Source organism: Mytilinidion resinicola, assembly GCF_010093595.1.
Source record: "Mytilinidion resinicola strain CBS 304.34 unplaced genomic scaffold BDZ99scaffold_4, whole genome shotgun sequence".
Classification (NCBI taxonomy): Eukaryota; Fungi; Ascomycota; class Dothideomycetes; order Mytilinidiales; family Mytilinidiaceae; genus Mytilinidion; species Mytilinidion resinicola.
In genome coordinates, this window is record NW_022985440.1 from 1,904,524 (window position 1) to 1,924,270 (window position 19,747).

At 48.1% G+C, this 19,747-nt stretch overlaps 8 protein-coding genes across 8 annotated transcripts; 3 read left to right on the plus strand and 5 right to left on the minus strand.

Annotated features, from left to right (window-relative positions):
- Positions 1 to 553, minus strand: BDZ99DRAFT_235257 (uncharacterized protein). Its single transcript, XM_033713553.1, has 2 exons — positions 275 to 553; positions 1 to 218 (listed from the first exon to the last, which is right to left on the minus strand). Exons 1-2 carry the CDS (start codon positions 470 to 472, stop codon positions 117 to 119), a joined length of 300 nt encoding a protein of 99 aa, XP_033581287.1. The 5' UTR covers positions 473 to 553; the 3' UTR covers positions 1 to 116.
- A 2,206-nt stretch (positions 554 to 2,759) lies between these two features.
- Positions 2,760 to 4,292, minus strand: BDZ99DRAFT_567970 (uncharacterized protein; the record flags this gene model as incomplete). Its single annotated transcript, XM_033727746.1, has 5 exons — positions 2,760 to 2,788; positions 2,885 to 3,071; positions 3,127 to 3,567; positions 3,622 to 3,711; positions 4,131 to 4,292. 5 exons carry the CDS (start codon positions 4,290 to 4,292, stop codon positions 2,760 to 2,762), a joined length of 909 nt encoding a protein of 302 aa, XP_033581288.1.
- Positions 4,293 to 4,693: 401 nt separating this feature from the next.
- On the plus strand, positions 4,694 to 6,669 carry BDZ99DRAFT_554786 (amidase signature enzyme; the record flags this gene model as incomplete). The annotated part of the gene is made up of 4 exons (XM_033727136.1): positions 4,694 to 4,730; positions 4,786 to 6,289; positions 6,342 to 6,364; positions 6,418 to 6,669. 4 exons carry the CDS (start codon positions 4,694 to 4,696, stop codon positions 6,585 to 6,587), a joined length of 1,734 nt encoding a protein of 577 aa, XP_033581289.1. The 3' UTR covers positions 6,588 to 6,669.
- Positions 6,447 to 8,296, minus strand: BDZ99DRAFT_460004 (uncharacterized protein; the record flags this gene model as incomplete). The annotated part of the gene is made up of 1 exon (XM_033719289.1): positions 6,447 to 8,296. A coding segment is annotated over exon 1 (1,399 nt), but the record flags the coding sequence as incomplete, so codon positions are not given.
- Positions 8,297 to 8,983: 687 nt separating this feature from the next.
- Positions 8,984 to 10,259, minus strand: BDZ99DRAFT_516933 (uncharacterized protein; the record flags this gene model as incomplete). The annotated part of the gene is made up of 2 exons (XM_033725115.1): positions 8,984 to 9,728; positions 9,784 to 10,259. 2 exons carry the CDS (start codon positions 10,257 to 10,259, stop codon positions 8,984 to 8,986), a joined length of 1,221 nt encoding a protein of 406 aa, XP_033581291.1.
- Positions 10,260 to 10,842: 583 nt separating this feature from the next.
- On the minus strand, positions 10,843 to 12,347 carry BDZ99DRAFT_460006 (uncharacterized protein). The gene is made up of 3 exons (XM_033719290.1): positions 11,772 to 12,347; positions 11,314 to 11,716; positions 10,843 to 11,256 (listed from the first exon to the last, which is right to left on the minus strand). The coding sequence occupies exons 1-3, from the start codon at positions 12,338 to 12,340 to the stop codon at positions 10,975 to 10,977; spliced, it is 1,254 nt and encodes a 417-aa protein (XP_033581292.1). The 5' UTR covers positions 12,341 to 12,347; the 3' UTR covers positions 10,843 to 10,974.
- Positions 12,348 to 13,171: 824 nt separating this feature from the next.
- BDZ99DRAFT_460007 (uncharacterized protein) lies at positions 13,172 to 14,171 on the plus strand. Its single transcript, XM_033719291.1, has 3 exons — positions 13,172 to 13,266; positions 13,323 to 13,377; positions 13,431 to 14,171. The coding sequence occupies exon 3, from the start codon at positions 13,605 to 13,607 to the stop codon at positions 13,794 to 13,796; it is 192 nt and encodes a 63-aa protein (XP_033581293.1). The 5' UTR covers positions 13,172 to 13,266; positions 13,323 to 13,377; positions 13,431 to 13,604; the 3' UTR covers positions 13,797 to 14,171.
- On the plus strand, positions 13,654 to 14,817 carry BDZ99DRAFT_235308 (uncharacterized protein). The gene has a single exon (XM_033713555.1). The coding sequence runs from the start codon at positions 13,892 to 13,894 to the stop codon at positions 14,696 to 14,698; it is 807 nt and encodes a 268-aa protein (XP_033581294.1). The 5' UTR covers positions 13,654 to 13,891; the 3' UTR covers positions 14,699 to 14,817.
- The last annotated feature ends 4,930 nt before the right edge of the window (positions 14,818 to 19,747 follow it).

Sequence of the window (19,747 nt, forward strand, 5' to 3'; positions counted from 1 at the left end):
ATGCTGGCTGTGACCATCTCCCTTCAGGAGCTTCGGGCTTCCTCGCGTGCTGATGGGCGCCTACAGGCATTGCGTTGTCGATGGCTGCGAGCACCACGCTGTTTGAGGTCCTCCACTTAACCGCCATGAGAATGCTGTCCCCTAGGCAAAGGCTGCGAGCACCACGCTGTTTGAGGTCCTCCAATTGACCGCCAATGACTCTGGTGACGCTGTAGGCACTGTAGACACCATCAGTTAACGAGAGCTTCGATAGAGGGGAGGGTGAAAACTCTGCATCGCCACCCCAGAGGTGTCCTGTCGTACGCCTAGGCATCGACTCCACGTTCGGCTTGCTTCCTACACAAGTAGACATACGTCGGATGGTTTTCATACCCATTTTGATGGTTGTTCCTCTGTTCTGGTGACGCGGTTCGTTGTTGTCGTCGTCCGGTTGGAGGCCTTCGAACGGCCACAACGCCATCACCAGCTCCATCGCGCCTCAAGCATCTGCTCTGCTCACTACAATGTAGGAGCAGGTTCGTAGCACCGCCTCGTACAGGCTGCTTGTCGGGCTTGCGGTGCCTTTAGTAGTTATTAAGGCCGCAGGTTAGCACGTGCACGGACGTCACGTGATCGCGGGCCGAGGGTTCTTCCGCCGCCCGGGGTTCTGCCGGCGCGCGCTTAACTATATAGCAGGCTTATGGCCGGAGCCTTTCTTCTCTCTACGCAACCTTATTAATAGCAATACAACCCTTTTCCAGCCACGAACCTAATACCTATAGTAAGTATAAAAAATAGCTTAGTAAAATAAAACTTAAATAACTTAAAATAGTATAAAACTACTACTTTTAGTATATTTTAGGGGCCTATAAATTAATACCTATTAAAGTACTAAAGTATAAAATATTTTACCTTTTTTTTAGGCTAAAGTTAGAAAAACTAGTAGTAGCCTATATAGATAGGATATATAAAAGGCCTATCTATATATATATTAACTAGATATATAGTAATATAAGAAATACTATTAGGAATAAATATAGTAGCTAAAAAACACCCTAGTATTATAACCCGTAATATAAACTACCTAAGCGCAGCAGTACTTATAGAAATAAGTAAGTAAATAAAACTAATTATATAGAACTAGGTTATAGGACTAAAAAGGTTATATATAGAGCGTATAGGGATTCTAAATTCCCTTATAAACTGCTAGTAGATAGGAATAATCTAAAAATAGGATATTATAAAAATAGGGTTATATAATAGCTTATTAAGCTTATAAAAAGAATAAGCGTAGAGCTAAAAAAGCGCTTATCGGGATTAAGGTGCTTAAGGGCTATAAGCCCTAAAAGCGGGATAAGTAAACAGGTTTCTTAAGACGGAGCTTTTATATATAAGGACGCTTCTTTATATAGATAGAAACCTTATATTTAACTTAAGACTTTAATACTACCTATTAAAAGTAATAACCCCGTTTTATACCTAAGATTAATTTTACCTTACCTTTTAAAAACTATTACACCCCGATAATAACTTAACCTATACCCTGCCTTAGTATATAGCACTTAGAAGGTATAGAAAAAACAACCTATTATACCTAGTTTAGCTTTAGTAAATATAATATACTTTATAAGTAAGCGGTAGTTACTATTAGAAATATTACCCGGTTTAAAAGTAAATTAGATAACTTATATAAATATTTAAAATGCTTAGCAATTACTATAGTATATAAAAATAAGTAGAAAAAAAAATTAAAAGCCTTCTAAAAAAAACTATAAAAAAAACCCTTTATACTAGTGCTTAATACTAAGTAATAGAAGCGCTATAAATATATATATAGCAAGCTTACTAAAATAGAAAGTATAATTATTATAAACCTATAAATAGAATATATAGGGCTTAATAAGTACCTATATAGGATAAAAGTACTAAACTACCTAATACCGGCGTGCTTCTATAGAGCTAGCCGATAAATACTATAATATATAGTTATAAACTGCAAATAATATATAAAAGGCAGAAATAAACTATTTAGGAAAGCTAAAACTAGAGCCTATAAAAAGCTATATAAAAATAGGGGCACTATTAAGGTCCTAGCCTAATAGTTCCTCTAGCAGAAGGAACTCCTACTATACCTCTTAATAGCTAGGGAAATAGCGCAGGAGTAAATTCCCCTATTTAACAATAATCCACCTATTTAGCATAGCCCTACTCTACACTGCCCTGCCGCCAGGGCAAATCTGCCCACTTTATATTAACCTGCCTATTCTTGCTGCAACACTCCTATTTCAAGCGGCTATCCCTTGCCACGGCAGTCCGCCTATACACCCGCAATACGCTAATACGGCCTTAACCCTACCCTTCTATTTTGTATTAATCCACCTATTTAGGGCGCCCGGCCCTCAGGCCTACCCCTAAGCATAGAACAGCCCCACCTACAGCATGCACACAACAACCCACAAACTATTTACTTCAACCCCTGGCTTTACGGAAGAGCACGCACGCGCACTACCTGTAGGCGTGCTCTTACGCTAATTATAAACCAGCCTTCATCTCCGGAATCCAATGGAATCGACCCGAACCTAGGAGGACGACCTAACCCTGGACCCCGGACAGATTTACAACAACGCACCGCGATGGCTTATTCCGTGGCCGGCTTAACAGAGCTGCCACGTGTCCCCAACAGTCGTACATTAGCATGAAGAGCGCACAGCGCTATACACCGCAGAAAGCAAGGTTTTCATCCAAACGCTGCCTAGCACGAACGGTTTCCCCTTGTATACTTAGCTTAGATAGAACTGCTGCATGGACCCTAACGGGAACTAAATCAGCATAATAGAACTTAATAATAATAATAATAATAATATATTAGTTTGAAATATCTTTTCGTGAATGGACCGGATCATACTCATCAAGATGGAGACCGGCATCTCGCCCGCCAAATGGGTCGACGTCAAATCTCCATCGCTTTTCAAAATGCGAATCGTATCCGTATCATCTGCCAAAAGCTTCTGTAATCCCGTCATATACTTCTTGACAATCGGCTTGACGAGCGCATTCGCCGCATTCGCCGCCGTCGTAACCGTCCGCTCATACTGTCGACATAAGCAAACGTTCCCCCAACTACCATCACCCTTCCTAGATACTCACCTCCTGAATTTCTGGCAAAATCTCCGTCCACGTGACAACTTCAACATCAGGTCCGAACTCCTCCAAAAGAATTCCCCATATCGCCTCCTCGTGCACATTATTCGCAAACGAATTCAACAAGCTCACGCTAATCGCCTGCGGTTTCTGCCTCTTCAGATCCGCGAGACTAGCTCGAAATGCCTCCCGATCCAGCTCTTTAACCACTTCTCCTTGAATACTCACCCGCTCCGGCGCCTCCACCGTCCGCTCGGGCGGCACGATCGGCTCAGGCTGCAAGAAATTGATCCATGCACCCAAGCCCCCGGGCATCTGGCTGCGGCGAAAGCTGAGGATGTCTTTGTGGCCTTTTGTGACGACGAGGCCAGTTTTCACGCCTTTGCCTTCGAGTATGGCATTGGTGGCGGTAGTAGTTCCATAATGGATGTAGTCGAACTTCCCGTCCTAGCCGTATTGGGATTTCAGGATTGCACGGACTCGGTCGACGCCTTCTTTTACCGCGATGGATTGATCGGTGGTATTAGTGGGCACTTTGGCGCGGACGGTCAGGCCAGTGGGTGTGATGACGCAGATGTCGGTAAAGGTGCCCTACGCGGTGTTCGTGATGAGAATACAAGGAGTAATAGCGAGAAAAGCACGGTTTCTTCAGACAAGATAGGAAGAGGATTTAGTTAGGAGAATAAAGTAATGGAAAGATTGAAACATAATGGGGAGAGATATTGGGTTTGAGAACTAGCACTTGCACCAACATCCACACCAAGACGATATCTTCTCGCAGTCGACATTATCCCAACTCAATCTCAGCTCTGCAATTGAGTTGAATTGGCCAAGTCTACGATACCAGACCTCTATATCAGAGACCCAATGCCGCAATCATCACCCCTCATCCCCTCCGCGTCTCTCCACCACACGCTCCTCCCATGCGAGCGATGACGCCGTGGACAGCGTCCCTGGCATAGTTCTCCAATTAAGCGGAAGTGGCCTATCTCTGGGCTGATGTGTGTAACGCATGGTGCTGGGCGGGACGGCAGTTTTGTTCCGATAAGCGTAGCGTGGATGAGAGGCGGGAGGTTGAGGTCGGAAGTTGGGCCGAAGGATGTCATGTGATGACGTGCTGGTGTGGCGTTGAGGGGTAGATACGTATATTTGATATCCATCCAGAAGGCCATGACGATTAATATAGCGTGTTCTTTTCATCATATAGTCAGAATCATGAAGGGTAGTTCTATATTCAGGCCCTTGTTAAGACGTGACTGTGAGACCATCTTCATAGATGTCGGCACCATCACGGTACCGCTTGAACACTTCGGGTCGGGTGCAGGCTCCCTGTATCATACATTAATAATTCTCCGAAGTCGGCTTCGGAAGCCCTGATAGAGCTATTGCATGCTATTTCAAAGCTTATGGCGATAAGAAACCCTAGCCCTCCACTTCTTGAACTATGTATAACCACTACGAGTCGCAAATTCGAAACCTACTGTATGATCCTCGTCCGACACGTCTTGGAGGCGTAGTAGCAAACCACAGTCCGAAAGTCACATTCTCAGAGCTTTGAGACTCCCTCGTCAGAATGTCGGTCGTCTTCCTCCCCACCGGGCCTCCCACAGGTACCCCATCTATTCCACCCCATTCTCCCTAAACACCCACATTAACCCATTCCAGTCTCCGTCGAAGATATCCAAGCCCTCGCCTCAAAGGCCTCCCTCAAGATCCCAGACGCAGAAGCAGAACAGTACCGCCACCTCCTCAACGGCCTCGATGCCACGGCCTCCCAAATCGCCTCGCTTGCCCCATACAAGGAACCACGCTTAGCTCCTCTCCCTTCCACCCTCCCCCGAAAATGGGTGAGACCAGAACCTTCCACCAATCCCCTAAACGCATGGAGCCATCGCGTCTCCATCTCTTCCCCAAATCCTGAAAGCCACCAACTCGCCGGAAAGACCGTTGCCGTCAAAGACAATATCTCCGTCGCCGGCGTACCATTAACGGGCGGAACCTTCCCCGAGCTACTGACGGGAAAAAAAGAGTACCCAATCCCAGAGGTTGACGCCGTAGTTGTAAATCGCGTGTTAAATGCAGGCGGAAAGATAGAGGGCAGCGCGACCTGCGAACACTTCTCCATGTCCCCCCTCTCCTTCACCTCCGCCACCGGCTGCGTGCAAAACCCCTGGCTCCGCGGCTTCACAACCGGCGGAAGCAGCAGCGGCTGCGCCGCGCTCGTCGGCAACACAGCGTCCAAGCTGTGGCGGGAGCGCCATGGCATCGCCCCTCCTTCCGGTCCAGATGAGATCGGCGAGGGCGTCGATATGGCGATTGGAGGGGATCAGGGTGGCTCGATCCGCATCCCGGCGTCGTATGCGGGGATTTATGGGCTGAAGCCTACGCATGGGTTGGTACCGTATACGGGGATTATTAGTTTGTTTCCGATGATCGATCATACGGGGCCTATGACGGCGAGTTTGGAGGATAATGCGAAGCTTCTTGAGGTGTTGGCGGGATATGATGGGATGGATGCGCGTATGACGCCTGAGACGCCGTTGAAGAAGGATGTCCCAGACTATGCTAGCTTACTGGCAGCGTTTGTGAAAGAAAAGGAGGGGAAGGGGGAGTGGATACCGACTGCCGCGGGCAAGGGATTGAGAATTGGGGTCATCACCGAGGCGTTCGGAGTGATGGGGCTCAGCGATGAAGTTAAGAAAGTTGTCAAGGCAGCTGTAGAGCAGTTCCGTACCATCGGAGCCGAAGTGGAAGATATCTCGATCCCGATACACCTCGTCGGTCCCTCAATCTGGACAATCGCAGCAAGGCCGGGTATGGGAACATACGGTATGAGAAATCTGCCCATGCCGCTGCTGACCTATCCGATGCCTAGAATAGCACCACCAGCAATGACGCAGGAGTCATTCGAAATCCTCAACAAGCACAACCCAGCAGTGGTCAATGTTATGTTTAACGTGGCACATCTTTCTGCAAAAGAGGGCGCGGATGCGCTCATTGGCAAAGCTATGATGCACGTAATGGAGATGCGTGCTGACTATGATAAGGCTCTAGAGACTTTCGACGTTCTCGTGACGCCTGTAAACCCGAGGGTTGGGAGCAAGCACCCGGAGTATGGTATGACAGTCGAAGAGAAAATGGATCCGGCGATTGGGGCAACTCTTAACACGTAAGTGCCTTGCCTTTGGGCGTTTGATAGCTTCTCTGCTAATAATGAATAGATGTCAATTCAACGTCACCGGTCGTAAGTTTTTTTCCCTTGAATCTTTGAGGGCGATCTTTGCTAACAAATGATAGATCCTGGTCTGAGTATGCCCTGCGGATGGGGCTCGCTACCAGATCGAAAGGGAAAATTACCAGTTGGCATGCAGTTGATAGCGAAGAGATTTGACGAAGAGAACATCTTCAGGGCTGCGGCCGCTTGGGAAGTAGGAGGGAAAGGGCTGGATAAATGGGACGGACGATAGACAATGCCGCTGCGATTTTTTTAGGTTTATAGAAGTGCGGTCGACGGGAAATCCTGAAAGTCCTGGCCAATAGTTCATAGATAGAGGAGTTAATGAAACATTATAGAAACAATAAACAAGTCCATATGACATCAAGCTGTCCATCACGCCGGAAGGTTGTCCATTATCTTATCAACCTACCAATGATCCTAGGTTCCTCGTGTAGAAATTTCTTACACAATTTCAGCTCCTGGAACTCCGCATTCTCAATAAACGTCTCCTCACGGGCCCTCTCCTTAAGCTTAGTGCTCATCCACAGCTGAGCGATTGTCGCAGCATGGCTCTCCAGCACATCTAAGAGGTGAGCACACCGGATTCCATTCGGATCGTAGACCACGTCGAATGGGGTTCGCGTCTCTTTCACCCCAGCATACCAATGACTTAATTCCACTTTTCGAATCGGTGGTTTCGTGAGGTACATGTTCCGCCAACTAGCATCAGGGTTTGTGAAGCGTTCCTCTTGAGGATATATGAAATGAGGCTTCAGGTCCCTGGCAAGCTTCACCTCGAACTCTCTTGGTTCGAATGGGTGAAGAATGAACACTCCGTTCCTGAATTCCCGCTCTCTTGGTTCGAAATCGAATAGGGGAAGAATGAGCCCTCTGTTCCTAAGAATCTGTTGTTGAAGGTATGGGTTTGGCTTCAGCTGGCGGATTTCGACGAAATGGCGACCCATATTGTTTTCGTCCAGGTCTCTCTCACATGTGCCACATCGTCCTGACGACTCGGTGCAGCACGGGCTTAAAAGGTTGTCATTGACGCCATGCAAGTCTACTGCTTCCATCGGATCTAGCCAAGATTGGACGCTCTCTTTTTTGGCTTTTAGGGGGAATGCGACAGAGCGCCAATAGCGATTCACACCCAACGTCATCAGAATGTCCACGGGCAAAAGATAGGAAAGAATATGCTGGTGCAGTTCCGTGATGCCGAACACCTTGTGCGCCGCTACATAGCTGCCAGTGGAATTTTTGATGGTTGCGGCATAATTCATTTCGTGAGAGGCTTCGCCAGGTTTGCTGGAGGGAGACCCGGAAGTCCATTGAGCAATTTGCTTATCCAGTTCAGACAGCCACGTAGTGCGATAGTACTCGCGCTTCTCGTCATCCATCTTTTTGATGCGCAGCTGCAGAACTTCTCTCTCCTCTCGCTCCCTCAAAGCAATCTCATCAAGCTCTTGCATCGTCGGCCGTCGATCGCGCTCTTCTTGCTCTAGTCGCCGCGCCTCACGCATCGCGCGTTTCTTTTCTGCTTCCATACTCTGGGCTTCCATGGCTTTCTGTTGAGCAGTCGTCTTCTTGCGTACTTCTTTGGCCCACTCGTTTCGGAAGCGTTTGAGCTCACGCTCTTGCTCGCTCGATGGAATGTACTCCCGTAAGAGGAGGGCATCGGACGATGCAGATTTACCACTGCTATCCACGGTATTGGGCGAAGATGAAGCAGCGGCGGAACTACTACTGCTGGAAGACGTAGCACCGAATCGCTTCAGGCGCATTTCGCGCAACGCTTCGGCCGACGGTTTGGCGGCCATGGTAGGATACTGTGAGATAATGCAGCGATCAAGAAATCAGCGCTAGACAAGTGCGCGTTGATGATCAGCTATGAGGTGTCATAAGATGATTTGCGAGATGCTTGTTGGAGTAGCAAAGATGATTGATAAATGTGAAAAATGTATGTAGCTGAGGCGCTTAGGCAGCAGCGAGAAACAGGAACGTTGAAGGAGTCGGTCGCCGGTCAGATTGTGTGATCAGAGGGCGGTGCAGCTGAATCCTAGCATAGCACCGACAGGAAACAGACAACTCGATAGCTTTTTCTGGAAAGTGGCTTAGCGGTGTTCAGGTTGAAGACGAAGTCGGGTCAGCAAAGTCTAAGCTCATCAAATGGCGCTAGTCTCAATTGAGTCACCGAGCATCCATGGTCACTATGATAGATAGATATTGAAGACAATTCAAGGGCTGTTTCACGTGATCACATGTTAAAATTGATTCTACGCGGTCCGTTCTGTATAATTTTATACGCATAGCGGGTACTTGGCGTGCCTCTCCGTGCACGCGGCGTAGCCATGGATTGGACTGCTGCGGTTCGATTGGGAAGTTTTTCCATTACTTCTACCCAAGGTGTCCTTACCGCTCACACGCTGCCTGGACTACCTAGCTAGTCAACACTCAAGCCTATGGTTTGAAAAGCATAGAGGTAATCCTCAGCAATATAAACATTTCCTGTTTCTCTACCGCTCTTCACTACGTTCATCGATATGCAGTAGTGGAGACGGAAGCTTGCTGTCCATCTTATTCTTCCCCGTTCAGAACTGCCTGACCGGAGGAATTATTAATAGCGGCGACGAAAGAAAACATGTATCTCTACTCGAGCCTCTCGGCACCATGAGTAACCCGCCACGTCGTGCTCAACAGCTCCGTCTCAAATTCAATCAGCCCTCCACACGGCCCATGTCGGACTCGATAAAACTCCGAGCGCTCAAAGAATTCCTCTTGTCCCTCTCCCGCCCCTTCGATATCGAAGAAACACCTCTCTGCTGTCGTACGAGCCCCTGCTGGTATAAGCGCCCCATCCCCACAATGCAGACACCTAGCATTAAACGGTACCGCAAATGCCGCGAAATCGTTTCTATCTTTCAGAGCACGGTGAATCTCCAACGAGACTCCCCTTGCTGCTAGGCTAGCGGTCTCTTCCGCTGTCGGTAGTCTAAAACTATGCCACGGCATGACGACCTGGATCGGATTGCCGTTTTGAATTTTGGCGTGGAAAACTGCCTGTTCGATGCTGGGCTGGGAGTTGAATTGAGAAGGAAGCCTATTCCAAGACCAGCTTGTGGATATGAGAAATCGCAGGTGGCGAAGTTGGTGCTGACTGTGATAGCACAAGTGCCCGAACATTTTGTGTTGCTTCTCTGTGCGCCACATGGGGATCGGGGGTACGTTCCAATCGCTGCCGCTGACGTTCGCCTGATACTCCCACGGAATTTCGATAGAGCGAAGTAGTCGTGTTCGCGAGGGAAGCACGGAGGTGTGGAACCAGTCGAACGCAGGCGGGTCTGCGAAGGCGAAGGTGTTGCCTGTGTAAAGCAAATCGATGGTTTCCGAGTATCTACAAAAACAATCAATATCCATAGATCTTCTTAAAGTACTCTCAGAGCTCTTACATCTGCCGACAAGTCTTGAGTAACGACAACGGGCTCACGCGAGGCGGGTAGTTCGTAGGTAACCAAAAGTCATTCCCATCCCGTCGCTCCAAGCACAAGTGCTCCTTGGCCCCTCGCTCGAAAATATCGTCAGGGTGCGGACAAACAGCGTGGCCCAGTCGTCCACGTCTTCGTGCAATATGGATATGGTGTCCCGTGATTGCGTATTCCCAGATCATCGTCCGAATCTCTAGTGGCAGGGTGTACAGTATCGAGGACTCCGCCTGGTCATGTGTGATCTGTGTCACTCGCACGGTATTCTTTTTCCTTTCCAAGTCCTTTCTTGGTTTTTCTTCAGCGCTAGTATCCTCCAGCGGCAGCGGTAAGCTAAGTGCACGAGGCCTCACAACCGGTAAAGTCGGCTGAGCGTTTCTCTCTCCTTTTCTGCGATCGAGTTCGTCCTTTTCTTGCTGAGTATACGGCTTCGCAGGATGCATTGGAAACGGGCTTCTCCCACCTCCGCGCCTGCGGTAGGTTACAGTGCAGAAGCAAAACAATGGCGCTAGCAAAGGCAGACATAAAATGCAGAGAGCGGCCTCGCCGATTCTGCACCAGTTGGGGGAGTGCCTTGCCATGGTTCTGATTGAAGGTCTTAGACGCAGAGACTGGGATGAGAATGAAATGCTGAGATGAAAAGACCGATGACTATGTGCTTATGCGAATTTGGGATGGGGTGGGTGGAAAGAAGACTTGACAGTTTATAGCCTCGAGCACAGCCCCCAATAGGTAGCAGCCTTGGAGCCTTGGAAGCGGGGCTGCTCTGGAGGTGCTGCGCCTTCATGCAAGCATATGAGCAAGGCACCAGATAATTAGCAGAGCTCAGGAGATTTACCGATTGGTAGTATGGATGCTCTAGGTTGAGACGGAGGTTGAGGACGGCACGACGGGCGCAATGAATTACTAGAACGCTAGTCGTTTTAGAGGGTCAAAACGATCTAAGCGCATTTGACTCTAAAATCACTCGAAGTGGGTATGGACATAGCTCCATGGTTTTCTTCAGCATACTAACACGTCGAAGTAGCCAAACTTTCATGCTTTAATGCTTATTTGAATCCATGTACAGTTCACAGAGCGTGCCCGGTCATCGGTGCTTGCCCACTATATTACAGATATACAGTACTCTTACAGCCTAGTGTTTGAGTTCTAACACCTTCAAGAGGGAGCCCCAACAAGTAAGCCACGTTCGCGTAGGGCGTACTCGATGACCTTCAACCTCCCGACCTCTTGCTCCTTGTCCATGGGTGTGACACGTTGTCCGGATACCTTCACATTCGACACTGCTTGGAGTCTTCCGTCACCTTGAATAGCCTCAACAAGCTTCTTCGGCTTAGGGGGTGCTGTGATTCGGGCTAAGAGCTGGCCGATAGTGTTCGTGTCTTGGATGACAGGGTCGGATAGACGATGGCCAGTCAACTGCATTAATCGTTTCACGACCTAAGTAATCGATTAGTTGTGACACGGGTAAGAGAGAGAGAGTTATATAGAACGTACAGCAAACTTAACGTCTGGGTCGCTTATGGAGATTGATTGCCAGCCTTCTTTCCATCGTTGAGACTGGGTAGTCGTTTCCAAGACAGAACTTGCTTCCTCCGGTCCAATATCCGGTGACGATTCTGTGTCGACCGAATTGGAGGTTTTAGCAAGTGCTTCCAGCGCTTGCACTATTTCCGACTCGTTTGTAGAATCTGAGAATTCCACAATAGCGCTGTTTCCGTCTTTCGAAGGACCGACTTTGACACTTTGTATGAAGCCTAAATCGTTCTGGCTACCGGCTCGTTTAGATGTCAGGCCGAGATCCATGCCAACTTTCTGGAGAGTAAAAACTTCGGCGATCGCCCTATGGAGTGCTGCGTCAAGCGCTTCAGGGTCCGTTATCTTGGTTGAGGGTAGATAGCTGCACTCAAAATATTAGCACTCTGGCATGGATGAGCACTGCAGGACATCCTCACCCTCTTCTAAAGTGTAGTCTCCCCCTCTCCTGATCCTGGTACTCCTCCGCCCACTCCTTGCTACCTACCCGCTCAAGCCCATGCCAGGTTTTCGCCTCCTCGTAACGCCCATGGTCGGGGCTATATTCGTCTTCGGTCGAATGCGACTCCTCCGCAAGCTCATCCGCATACTTTTCAGACACCTCCTCCTCCTCCACTATCTGGGGTCTCTTCGCCTCTACTTCGTTCTCGGCCTTTCCTCCGCCCGGTACCCGCATCGGGGAGTTCCTGTCGTACGGATCCTCGCGTCCTAGAACATTCTCCTGCCCGCCCCAGAGCTTCGCCTGAATACTGTCGGTAAACGCTTTCGCCTTCTCGGGATTTTTGGGCTTGAAAATCGGTTCCTGCCGTAATCTTGTCGATGTCGAGAAGCGGGCGGCGACGTAGGTGGACGGGTGTCGCGCTTTAGGGAAGGAAATGGCGCGGAAATTGCAGACAAGACATGGCGAAGAGGAGGACTGCGTTTGGGGACGTCGAAATGAGGTGAGTAGTAAGTCAATTGGCTGCTGCGGCCGAGATATTCGACGCATTTTTGCGATATAGGGAGACGAAGCTGATGGCTTGCCGAAAAGTTGATGAAGGTCGCTTCGGAAAATCGGCGAAATTATTCATCCGGCGCGTCACGTGAACCAACTTTTACCTCCTCTCTTTTGTTTCCGCTATAGGCAGTTTTCGTTACTACTGAACCTCTACCTCTGTTATGAGTATTTAAGCCATGTCTACGATTTTGAGCAGAACTCTTGCATGAACCGTCCAATTACGATTTTTAAGAGAACACGACATCTAGGCATATTTTCTCAGCTTTCTTTTCTCCTTGTGTCTTCTGGGCATAGTTCCAGCTTCTGCACTCACCTTTGCATAAACTTTACAGTCGTAGCGCTGATATCCGCACCAAACATTTTTCATCTTCTAAAAGGTTACGGATATGTCTACCAACCTTGAAGAGTAGACTTGTCGTTTCAGTTTCTCCTTGGACTGGCCAAACTTGGAAAGATATCTGCGACTAGGCCAGCCACGATCTGCCACACCGATGCGAAGGCTGTAGCTCTCGAGGGTTCCTGTTGCCTTCTTGTTAATCCAGCCTGAGATCGACTTACTACGAGACGGCGTCTGGTGGCTGGGAGTTTAATTATTTTGGGACGTTCTAATATCCAAACAGTGTAGCTATAGGAACTTGAATAAGATAGACTCGAGCTTAAACACTGGCAGTATAGCAATTGACGCCGTAGCTCGATAATGAGAGGTTTTGAAATAAGATCACGTCGAGAGATGGTAATGTTTAAGGTCACGTGAACCTGATCTATGCGTCCTGTCGCGTTGTCTCTTCCTTTCTTCAGCCTGAGTCTCACCTCTACTAGCATCATACAACACCGCACAATAGCCCTGCCGAAAGGAAACGACAGAATGATTCCACGGAGGGAGTCAAGTTGTAGCCCTCGAAAACGAGGCGAGTAAGGTAAGAATGGCACCGGGGCAGGCTGAACCCACGATACCTTTTTGACGCCGTCTCAGCCGGACGGATATACGAAGACGACAAGCACAGCTCGCGCATGAAACCGATTTAAATGTAAAACCTGCTCGCAATTATGACCCAACAGCATCTTCTTCTGACGCATGCAGGAACCTTCTCAGAGAGGCGTATAGTGTAGACCGAGCTACTTCCCTAAGCTTCGCCCAAAAGCTTCATGAAACCTTACCTCGCGAGCTCCGAAACCTCGTATACTAAGCGGCATTCCCGGAAAGCGTCGCCATACGTCAATTCGACGCCAAACCTCGCAAACAACATTAGCAAATATGCTAGGGCGACCTCGATACCTGTTTGCTGCATACGTAGGCAGAGATGTTGCGACAGAGGCTCTGCAAAAGTATTACAAGGAGGTTACGATCAAATTCAAGCTTGATTCTACGGCGTCCATTTGGGGCTTCCTCCATCAGGATGTTTTTGCCCTCGGTGTCGTTCCTAGGACATTCGTTCGGCGGTTTTAGATACAAGATCATCCCATGGCGGGCAACAAATATATCACAATACCTGCCAGTCTTGCCGCTACACAGTTGTTGAGCAACGCTTTCTATGAAAAAGAATGCACCAAAACATGGGAGACCGACTGGAGAACACACGACCACGTCAGATATGCTCTAGAGAAGATTACCCAGCTGGATCAAAAGATAGAGCTTACAGTGGACATCATTTTATACTGTGCCCCCGAACTGAGGCACCTTTCCGCTGCCTTGTTCGGCTTCGCGAGAAAGGGTGGAAGCTCAACATCATCGTTGGAAGGGTAACTTACGAGGGCTCGGCTCAGCAAGATATAGCTTGCTACTTTGACAAACCCACGGCTACGGATCGAAAATCAGCTAAGGCAAATTTTTTCAATAAAATCCCTGACTTGATCTCTGATCCCCTGGTGCCTTCCAGTCACAACTTGCTCCAATCTTGGTACCGCATTCAACTTCACGATCATTACAAGGTCTATAAAATGACGCAGAGCGATGCGCGAACAAGCTTTCCGCCTGAAATGATGGAACTTCCAGATGTGGACGACGAGAGGTGGCCTGACTTCTGTAGGCGAATAGTCTATGAAGAGAAGGAAGTAGCAACGGCGAAAGCGTGTGTGCGGTGGAAAGAGAATGAGAAAACACCGGCGTATCAGAGGACTATTGATACACAAAAAGCTTTCAGGGAGATAAAGAAACGAGCTGATCTACTGGGACGACGTCGGGCATATTTGAGATCGAGCGACAGCATTGACAGCATCGACAACAACTACCTTTCGACGTTGAATGAGTCGCAGAGAAGTGAGTATCTGGGCAAGTGGGGCAGGGACGTGAGGCGAATTAGAAGGGAGTTGGCGAGCATACCAAAGGACATAGGATGGCAATCCGTATAGCGCATGATGAAGTCGTCGCCCTAGAACAAGAGTCGTCGAGGGAGAGGGAGAAAGAGAGGCAGGAAGGTTTGTCATTGCTTGGGGTGCCTCAATAAGCTCTTGAAATCTAGACACGATGTTATGTTGAACGCGGTGGATTCCGGCTGCTTCGTGGACGCCTATACGTAGGGTCTCACATGCGCTCTCGAGATAGTTGTGTCACGAGGTTTTCATAGTCCTTATGCCCGGGGTGTCTTTATGGCGTATCAGGTGGTACAATTTGAAAGTAAAGCAGCTATCCTTGTTGATGGCGGTAAAATGTCCCTTCTAGCGTACGTCTCCGGAAATAAGGTGGACCCAATGCTAATTGGAGTCGCTACGCGCGCTATCTGTCGCTGTCTTCACCGTCTTTGTAATGTTATCGTGGATTAAATCTTCATGATGGTGGTACAACCCACAGGTTGCGGATAGACCGTCGTCGAGCGTACAATTTGTCATTTTTCTGGCTCGTGATAGGCCGCTGGCGCTACAATCGGTGCACTTGCATTGCGACGGAGGGTGAAACGGACAACGGTCAGAAGCTAGGAGCCAGGCATGGCCATTGCAACTGTTCGTTAGACCCAGAAAGCAACCTTACGTTCTATTTCACCCAAGAGAGGTGAGTTGATAGGTGACTTGCTTCCAAGCCCCGTCTATTCTTTCACCCTTCTGGATGAGCTCGTTTCCAAACATCTATAGATCAAAAACCTAACCCATCACTCCTAGTCCCGCAATCTTGAAAAGTGTCCAGAACACCGAAATCGGGAGTCCCAGGTAAAATGCACGTCGCGGAACCACCGGCTTTTCATTTTCTCAAGTGAGATCATTAGACTTCTGCGGACACACACTCGGAAGTCTGAATGAGTGCATACATACTCACTACAATCACACAACAGTCAGTGTGGTTTCCTTCCCATAGCGTTTGAATAGCCTATCTTCTCGACCCCCGCGATGGTAATGCAACATTCCAACTCGCTCATAAATCTGCTGTGGCTGATCCACACAATCAAATACTAGAGCAGAATAAACGTGGTCGGATTCCCAGCCAGACCCAGCGTGGTTAGTAAACGGGCGGCCGGCTTAACTAGATAGCAGATTGATTAGATTGTTATATATTGAATTGAGTTTGATTGATTGGATTGATTAGATTTTGGTTTGAACTGGTTTGATCCAGATTGACAAATAGGTGAATTCGATCGCGCTTAGCCTAAACTGGTAAGGTATCAGATCCCCGGAGTTCTGCCGGCCTAGCCGGGAGAACACGTATTGCCAGCCTCATCAACCACGGCCCCAGCGCCCCCTCCAGCACTCCACAATAACGAGATGAGCTCAAACGGACGACGGGAATCGATTTATACAGGTCGAATTACGTTTCACGCGAATTACTGGGTTTACTAGGCTTCAAAAATGAGCCCCTTTGGTACTCCGCCCGACGTTCCCAAGGGAGATCCCAACCCCCCCTTCACCTAGAACCTCACCACCATGGTACTCTCACGTCGCCCTTTACTCTGGGGCACTCTGTAGCCTCATCCATGGGTGTAGTTCGCGAGCCGTCTTATTATTAGGCTCATAGGAATTTATATAACGAAGTTATGTCTATAAAAATCCGGTCCAATATGTATACATCCTTTCCGTTTTATACAACACCAATCGGATCAATCGGATCAATCTCCGCTTGAGGTTTGATTGGCTAGAGGATTGATTGATTGGATTAATTAGAAGTGATATTAATAAACCGGCCGTCAATCCGATTGAAGATTGGCCGGTTTACTAACCACGCTGGCCAGACCCGTTAACAGGTCCACAAGCAATTCGCATTACTTCAACTTTGCCAGCGTTGATGAATTGTGCGGCTACGTCAAAATCGGGTGCAAACTGTATTCCAGCGAATTTCCACGTCTTTCCTGCCTTTCGTCCCTTTCGTTTTTTTTTTTTTTTTTTTTGCGTGATTGCACAATAAACTCATGACAAGATGGATCAAATTTAACATCATCATCAACATACCACATCCTAAGACTTGTGTCGATGCAACGTCCCTGGAGCTTTAGTTCACCCCCTTGAAGTTCGCCAAATGGATCCGATCCAACTGGGACTGTAAAAACCTCGACGATGGATGCGAACGTCTGCCACGCGGAGTGAGCGGAAGAAATGCTCCAGCGAACTCTACTGTAATATGGCCCCCCTGCAATGGAGGCCCCGGACCAGGCTGGTGCACGTCTGGTACGACTTCGGCTGGTCCGGTGCCCAAGGACAGGGGATGAATACCACAACATGTCGTCGAGGAAACTATCCTCCCACAGCCCAGCGTAATAAGCACATTTTCTCTCTTTTTGCACGTGCTTTGCCAAGCCCTGGAGCGCAGGAAACACATCGTTCTCAAATGACAAGTCTTTGTTTGAGTATTGTGAGACATTCGTATGCCACCTTCCGACGGCGGATTTCGAGGAGTTGTTGCCCATGATGGTCGCCTTGGAAGATGCCTTATTTTGGTGATCCCATTCAGAACACTCGCACGTCTGCGTTTCTATACATTCCCACATTAGCTCGTTAGGGCCGAAATGCAGCGTCCATGGTGACAGTAGCCGTTCTTGGAATACCCACGCTCGACTTAGGAGTGAGAATGGCTCTTGTCACTTTGATCGGGCTTTTGGACCCCTTAAGGACAAGATGGTTTCTGGATGGCTTAGGGGTTTGCGAACATGGATTTCATACTTCTCGTTACTGGAGTCCCAAAATTGTTAGCTTTGTCCGATATGCTCGGCGCCAGGGTTGGCGCAGCAGCCTCCCGCCGGGTTGGAAGATTTTGTTGCGGCAATGGTGAGGTAGGCTTGCGAGTACGTGGACGCCATTGTGCTCCCTTCTCGGCGCCAGTCTTCACGATCGTTATGGACTTTGCATAACGCATCGCTCCAAGGACTGGACCCATCAGTCTGACCTGATGGCAGGTATTATCGCTAGTCCCCTTATATCCATAGATATCATGACTATGCTGATGCATTTGGGCGGCCCATGCGATTGAGTTTGGGGCGACTTCAGGTGTTTCTCCAATGCCTCTTCGAGTGTTTTTCCAGATCGCACGTTTACTAGCAGGATCGACAAGCTGTTCATCAGCCCTATTCATATTCAAGTCCGGACGTTTCCGTCGGGAATGATGAAGTAGTGCTTGAGCAGTTTAGATCTTGTTCTGAAATAAGGATAGTAGTGTATAATAGCCATTCCCCGCTTCCTACTTCGCCATGACTTCAACAGCATGCGGGGGAGTTATGTTTCAGGTCTATGTGACTTTCACTGCAAATGATGTCGATAGGCGACTAGAATGAGGTGGATGAACGTCATTATTTTTACTGAAGTATTTGTCTAATTCAGGCAAAACGCTGGAATATGCAAGAGTGGATCTAATGCAACGCTAAATCCAACTGTTCGAAAAGATAGAGTAAGCCAAGGAGTATGGCTTTGTTCGCCATAACTATTCCAATTAACAAGTCACAGAGATTGCTTTTACACCACCCGTCAGTGTTTGAAATCCGACCACAACCTGCCCATCATTTCCAATCGGGACGCATCCTCCATCAGTGATCCCGGCGAAAAGAGTGGCGACAATTGTCTGAGTGCTGCTACTCCTTTGGTCGCACGTATCGCCGAAAAGCGTGACGGTGCAATCGGTGTTCCCAGGATTGCCAAAATCACCCGAGTTTACGGTACCGGCGAAGGTGAAACACGATCCATCGGCGTTAATAGGACCCATATTTGTGTTCTGGCCAGTACATGTTGGATTGGTATCGGCAAAAACTGCGACGTTGATTGAAGTTGCAGCTTGGCGACGTTCGATGGCCGCGGCCATTGTGGCAGAGTGGAAGGCAAGGGCGGACAGAAGAGCGGTTCGGAGGAATCCCTGATGGGATTAGAACTTGATAGCAATATTGCTGATAGTTGTTATTTACCATTGTTAATGTGATTTGAAGATTGAAATATTATTCGTTGCAATAAGGAGTTTAAGAGGGAGTGTCCTGAGAGAAAAACTTAAATGACTATTGACTATAGTTTTGAGTCGTATGGAGATGTTGGAGAGATGTAGATGGTAAGATGGAAAATGGAAAATTCCAGAGGGTAGAAAACATATATATTTATATTATAGACATTCAATAAACTTGTTAATTATTAATACTAGTATTTGAGTGTTCTTTCGCCAGAGAGGCAGTGCTGAGCAGACTTACTGGAGACCCTACCTTGTGTGGAAGTAGGACTATCCGAGTGCCTGTGGTCAGGAGCCACCAGCCAAGCTTGAACCAGCCACGCTGACTGCCGGCCCCTATTTTTAGGCTAACTAGAACTCTAATTGAAAGCTTACTCGGCACCGCCTTAACGGAGACGTCTGGTGTTTAAGAACCCTGCCACTAGCCTGATCGCGGCTAATTCATAAGCACCTAATTACAAAGTTACTTTATAACGGAGATGTTAGTAGTAGAGCTTAGACCTAGCTGCCCGTTAAGTTCTATTTTGGAGGACTGGGTGGGTTGCCTTAAATCTTACTAACTACTTGTACAAAACAAGCACCTAATTGAGAGTACTATAAGCACAGCCTGATTCCGAAGCATATGATTCATGTCAAATTTACAGTTTCCCTTGGCATCCTAAGAATAAGAATAGTTGCTTACAAAATCGACTTCATGTTTCTCTAGTTATACCCATCACGACACTTTGTCCATCCGCCTCTACCACTGGAAAGAGAATTTGTTGTCAGCACAGACAGACTCATAGCTCTCGGGATCGTGCCCTTGAACACAGCCCCCCTCTTCTCAGGACGCGGCTACATACACTCTCTTAAAGTCGCGCCCTAGACATGCTGAGAAATTCAGACATCAACATTGAAGTGATATTATCGAGAGTATCGAAATCGAAAATTTCAAAGACAATATCGTCCGTTCCGACTGTGTTACAATAAATCATCGTACCATATAATAGTTGTTCGTAACGTGGTCCTGTTGTTGCCAACCCTACGCAAGCCTTGTGCTGAATCACTGCTGATCAGGC